Source organism: Denticeps clupeoides, chromosome 12 (assembly GCF_900700375.1).
Source record: "Denticeps clupeoides chromosome 12, fDenClu1.1, whole genome shotgun sequence".
Taxonomy (NCBI): Eukaryota; Metazoa; Chordata; class Actinopteri; order Clupeiformes; family Denticipitidae; genus Denticeps; species Denticeps clupeoides.
The window spans coordinates 3,564,887-3,571,736 of NC_041718.1; the positions used below are offsets into that span (position 1 = coordinate 3,564,887).

A 6,850-nucleotide genomic window follows, 5' to 3' on the forward strand; every position below is an offset into this window, starting at 1 on the left:
CGGACGCTGTCAGCTACGCGCTGTTTTTCTAATAAATTGCGCAAATCGCAGGTGCGCGTTTTTGTAAACCATGGGCTGTACGGTGAGCGCCGAGGATAAAGCGGCCGCCGAGCGGTCCAAAATTATCGACAAAAACCTCCGAGAGGACGGAGAGAAGGCAGCGCGGGAGGTCAAGCTGCTCCTGCTGGGTAAGGCGGGTATTTTAATACAGCTGTCCTGCTGTCACACACATACACACACACACACACACACACACAACACACACACACACACACACAACACACACACAACAACACCACACAACACACACACACACACTCACACATACACACACACACACAACACACAGACACAACACACACACACACAACACCACACAGACACACAACACATACACAACACACCACACACACCAACACAACACACACACACTACAAAAACACCACAAACAACAACACTAAAACAATACAACAACACACTCACACAACACACATACACAACACACACTCACACAACACACATACAAAACACACACTCACACAACACACATACACACTCACACAACACACATACACAACACACACTCACACAACACACATACACACTCACACAACACATACACAACACACACACACTCACACATACACAACACACACACACTCACACATACACAACACACACTCACACAACACACATACACAACACACACTCACACAACACATATACACACTTACGCATACAGCTCACACACACTCACACATACACAACACACTCACACAACACATACACTTCATACACTCACACAACACACATACACACACACACTTACACACACTCACATATACATAGAATACCCACTCACCACACACGCACTCACACACACATTTTTATGACAAATACCTTTCTGATACACTGTTGGTGCTTCATTTGTCATTATTTTGTTAATATTTTATTAGTCATCGCAGGACACTGGCCTATAACACTCTTGTCACACACAGTATACAATCCAGGGGAATTGCTTTGATTTGGGGACACGTTTTCATATTCGCTGGGGGATAGAGTCAGGTGGCAGGTTTCAAATTCTTCGCCTCAGTGAAAGTAACAGCCTGCACGGTAGTGTTTGAATTCCAGGATTGCGGCACACGTGCCTCAACATGACAGTTAGTGTGACAGTTAGATCCCCAGGAATCCTGCACATGTAATACTGCAGATTCGTGTATAGCAGGGATGATGATTAAGGGTTTCATGAACTTATTTAATTAACTGAGTAAATGAACATGGTTTTTAGCATGCTGAGTAGTTTAGGCAGCTTTATATACCACACACACACACAGACACACACACACCTACACAATGGGATAATTAATATCCACGCTAATTCTGTGCCCAGGTTGTAGATTATTTCCACCCTTTGGCTTCACCTCATTGAAGTTCTGCATAAGTCCTCCTATGAATGATAAATGTCAAACTGCATTTTAATTTGTAATGGTTGAATTACAAATTCATTTGAAAGTGGGAATGTTGGCTATACAGGACATTCACATTCACAAATATAACTAAGGCTCTATCCTAGACAGAATGCACCTCATGTTCGACTGAAAACAAACTTTGTGTGACAGTGTAGTCGAACCGCTGCCTATTGACAGAAGTATGTCAGAATCCACTACATAGGTGGCAATATGGAACCTTACAGCTTCTTAGTATTGCACTTTTTCAAGAGATCAATTGGAGCCACGTCGAGTGGTGAATTGAACAGCTTTACAGAGTTGTGTGCTTTACTTTTTTTCCAAATGTGCAACCATCTCTGTTACTCATGGTCTGGAGAAGGAATTGTGTGACAAGTTTAGTTTAGAATGACATCAGTTAATTCCTCTTATTTAAAAAATCGAAATAATTAGATATTTCGAATGTGGTGTAAATGTACTGAGTGACTCACTATGGCCCAAAATGGTACTGCAGTGTGTGTGTAAAATATATATATATTTGTGCAAGCTTCTAATGCAAATGGTGTGTGTGTGTGTGTGTGGTTTATATATATAAACACACACACACACACCATTTGCATTAGAAGCTTGCACAAATGCTGTTCAACGTTTAGAGCTGTGTGAATTATTCTCCCCATTTTTGTGGCCTGAGAACATTCCCTAGATCCTGTCTACATTCTTGTGGCTGCTGTGGCAATGAATTTACATTTATTTTTACATTTACAAGAATCTGAACACAAAAAGTATGAGGTTTGTGCTCTGATTGTTGATACACTGGTTTATTGTTGTTATTAAATCATGAGTAGAATTGCATTTGAAGCAGAAGGTTGAAGGACAGATAAAAAATAAATCATATTTTAGTGAGCTATATAATATTTGAATATATTTTCTTTCTGAAAACATATGAGAGATAAAAATGTTCAGTTGAGTGGACGTGTATCGTATGTTGCTGCCAAGACCCATAATATAAAAAAATGGTTGTTATGTAATTTCATGGGAAACATCTCCTGTGTACAAATGTGTGGTCATGATGCACTCAAACTCATGCTTTTAGCGCAAGGCCTAATGTGAGCATGAAAGTGGAAGTTCACTCTTTGTCCAGCCGCTCCATTTTCACGTTCATGTGGCACTGGACTGCATGCTTGAATGGACATTTTCACTGAAGGCTACAATTTGTAAAGAACATGGCTTTCCACACCCTCACTTCCAATCAAATGCGTCCATATTCTGATTTGACCAAATGATGATCATGCTGATTTTGATAAAAGGACTACATGATTAAACATGATTTGTATGATCAGTAAACAAAACAATGCATCATGTTGTATATTACTGTGCCACATATTTAGATTTATGAGTTCCATAATCATCATTTATCACCATTCATCATTTGTTGTTGACAGAGAGGAGGCAAAGTTTAACCAAGGACACCAAATACGAAGAACCATAAAGAAATGATTGATCTGAACCATGTGCACAAAGAGATATTTCCTCAAAATATCTCTCTAAATCATCTTGCTTGAGGCAAATTCCACAACAAAACTTCATTTGAGAATTGTATATGCCTATGAATATGCCTATGAAGACCATTACTCTCTTGATTATATATATAAATGCTTATATTTGTGTGGGATGTTCTATAGCCATTGCCCTATTCTCTGATGATGCATTTTGATAACACAAGTTACTTTATACCCATAACTAGCGTTGCATCACGTCCTGTGCATCACACCATCTTGGTCTAAAAGCTACATGAGTGCTGTTAAGTTTAACATATGATAGCCAGTACTAAGAGTTAAAATATGGTACATTGTATGAATATTGTAATTAAGCCTGGGAAGTGGTGGCCTAGTGGTTAAGAAAGCGGTTAAGTAATCAGAAGGTTGCCAGTTTGAATTCAGAACTGTCAAGGTGCCACTGAGGTACCATCCCCATACACTGCTCCCCGGGTGCCTGTCCTGGCTGCCCACTGCTCACTAAGGGTGATGGTTAAAAGCAGAGGACACATTTCGTTGTGTCACCATGTGCTGTGCTGCAGTGTATCACAATGACAATCACTTCACTTTTACTTAAGCCTGATGCACATTCAATATAACAAATATAAAGTGAACTTTGAATGTCTGGGTTATGATAATAATTTGCTTTGAATTTCATTGAAATTTTACATTGCAAGAGGTAACCATGTTTAAATGTTTTTAAATGCATTGAAATTAAATGATATTCCACATTACCCATCTTAAAAACTAATTACAGATTTTTTTTTGCATTTTGGTTCAACCCATTATAGGCAATGAATTGCTATAAAAAAATTCACAGTGAAAAGTAAAGATGTGATCAACATGCAGCGCACATCCAGCTACACACGCAATACCTTTAGCGCATTTACGGTTATGGTTAGGATTTTATTCTAATTGAATTTAACAAATGTATTTTTTATTATTTTAAATGTATTTTTGTTATAAAATGCGATTTTTTGTTGCCATAAGATGTTTTTCTGCCCAGAAATGTTATTCTGCCCAGTTTATGAACATTTTCATTCATAATTTGTCTGCAGTATTGTGAACTTAAATCAGGAAATATATCAAACTGTTGAGTGTAACACACAAATATTACAAAGTTTCTCTCTAAAACACAAAAAAGACATATTTGTAATAGTGCCATGGCGAGAGAGAAAAACAAATACCTTAAGAATCATAGGAACTAGGGCTGCATGATTTGGGGAAAAAGGAAATATTGCGATTATTGAGATCAATATTGCGATATGATAAACATACAAACTACTTATAACCTGAAATGCCCAGTGCTTTCAAAATACAATATTCTACAAAATAAAATAAATCACAAAAAACTCTTTTACATTACTGTCGAACGACAAACCCTGTCGAACGACAAACCCTGGTGAGGCTAAACAACTGTTTTGATTATATTTGGCCATTATAAAATCCCATATTATAGTTCTTACGTTTAACCAAAATGTTGTTTGGAGGCTGACTTGAACTCAGGGATGCATAGCTTTGCTAGCTTAGCTAAGGTTAAGATTTGTAAACAGAGGTGAATTTCTTTAGGAAACCTTCAAAGTTTGAGAAAAGTTAACTAAACAGCTAAGAACAGTCTAAATAGTTAATGCCTACGTTTAGCCAAAACGTTGTTTGGAGGCTGACTTGAACACAGGAATGCATAGCTTCGCTAGCTTAGCCTATCTTAGCTAAGGTTAAGACTTATAAAACGGGGATTTTATAATGGCCAAATATATTAAAAACAATTGTCCAGCCTTACCTATGAAATGTAATCCCTGGTTTGGAGCATACAGCGGTTTGTACAGCCCCAAGCAGCACAAGAGTGAGGCATTTTTATGCACTTCTCTCCATAGACTTGTATATGCTTCACGCCACAGCAGAGCCTATCGCAATATGGCGGCGACGTTGGCGTACGATGCAGCGCGTCATGCGGCGTCTAACCATATGTCTCCGAATCGAAAGTCATGTGACCAATTACGTCACATCCGACTGAAGTGAGACTCGCAAACTTGGAGAGAATGAGAGAATGGATCGGATATGTTGCCGATCCAATCCATGTACTAATCATTTAAATCGCATCTTTTTGCGTTCATGTAATCGCACAGACTGACATCGCGATTACGATTGCGATTAGATTAATCGTGCAGCACTAATAGGAACATAGTTTTGATTGGAAGAATAATTTTGTTGAATAATTTTGTACTGCACATTGCACTGAAACAATGGTAATTTTAAATTGTACTTCTTAGGATCATAAGCAGTTATGATCAAATAATGTAAATCTTTCCGAATAGTGCTGAAGTGTTAATGACTTTCCTGTAGATGCTGTATAATTGTGTAAGATTGTCTTAAATGGGTCTTCAAGAGCAATCTCTTATCGTGCAAAAACCCAACAGTACTCTTGACAGAAGAGCTCTTCCTCTGTAAACCAGCTAAAACAATAGGACCAGCACAGTAGTTACAAGCATGAAAATGTTCCACAATCAGACCTTTTGTATGGGTGAAAAGACATACATGTGAATGACATATATTTTCAGGATTGTTTTATCGACTTTGTAATTACAAATAATATATGAGTATTCAAAGCTGAACTTGTCCAATGGCTGTCAGATTGTCACATTTAAAAAGTTGTGGATTTTAATGTAAATGCACTAAAGGTATTGCATGTGTAGCTGGATGTGCGCTGCATGTTGATCACATCTTTACTTTTCACTGTGAATTTTTTTATAGCAATTCATTGGCTATAATGAATATTGCATTCTGATGCACTCTGGATTATTAGGCCAGAATCACATGATACAATATTATAGTATATTGTAGATACTGTTCAATATGTTTAACCACGGTAACAAAGTGACTGTTCTGAAAAGTCAAATGGTGTCATTGTGATGGTGGAGGAAGCAATCCAGCCAGCCCCAAAATTTTATCACCAACACTTCCGTCACTCAAAGACTTCTCCATGAAAAACTGAAATGTGTTGGTAAGAAACACGTTTTTAATAGTTTTAAATTAATTAAATTAAATCCTTGGGATTTATTGGGTAATGAACAACATCTAGAGTTTATTATATGATACATTGTGCCTTTCTGGACTTTTAATTACACATGCAAACCTTCTGTGGCACCACTGTGAGGGATGCCGATACCACAGAACTGCAGCAGCTTTTTTCGTCACCCCGTCAGCCACATGCCCACTGTAGCTGTCCAGTAAGTGTTTCTTCGCTGCCAGCTCAGTGTGTGGGAAGACTAAACAAAATGCTCTCAGTGCGGGAAAAAAAAAAACCTCCTGCACACGTGGCCATCATGTTCATACTTGACAGTGAAGCTCTCTGGACTTCTGGATCTGTGGACTCTGTGTCCTGAATCCAGTGGACTGAGGGACTGGTGTGATGAATCGTGTGCAGCTCAGGCTTCTAACAGACATAGGCTGAAGATTTTACCACAGTGGTTTTACTGGAATTGGAATAGGACGGAGGGATGAATCACTTGATTGCACTGTTTACATTAAACATTAAAACATCATCATCTACACAAAGTTGTAGATGATGAAAGATATGACATCATGGTCTGTCATCCAGACATGTGCTTATAACAGAATACTAAGTTTAAGCACAACCAAAATGATATTCGGTTCCCCGATGGACAGTCAACCTTATGCGTTAATGAACATGTGATGTGTGGGAGTAGGGTGGTAGTAGCCTAGTGGGTAACCACTCGCCTATGAACCAGAAGACCCGGGTTCGAATCCCACTTACTACCATTGTGTCCCTGAGCAAGACACTTAACCCTAAATTGCTCCAGGGAGACTGTCCCTGTAACTACTGATTGTAGTCGCTCTGGATAAGGGCGT

General features: G+C 38.6%; 1 protein-coding gene across 1 annotated transcript in view; it reads right to left on the minus strand.

Moving 5' to 3' along the window:
* Positions 1 to 6,307: 6,307 nt before the first annotated feature.
* Positions 6,308 to 6,850, minus strand: part of LOC114800948 (cadherin EGF LAG seven-pass G-type receptor 2-like) — a 1,305-nt gene continuing 762 nt past the window's right edge. The window contains exon 2 of the mRNA XM_028998878.1: positions 6,308 to 6,427. Coding sequence (XP_028854711.1) covers positions 6,308 to 6,427 — 120 coding nt within the window. The remainder of the gene's footprint in view (positions 6,428 to 6,850) is intronic.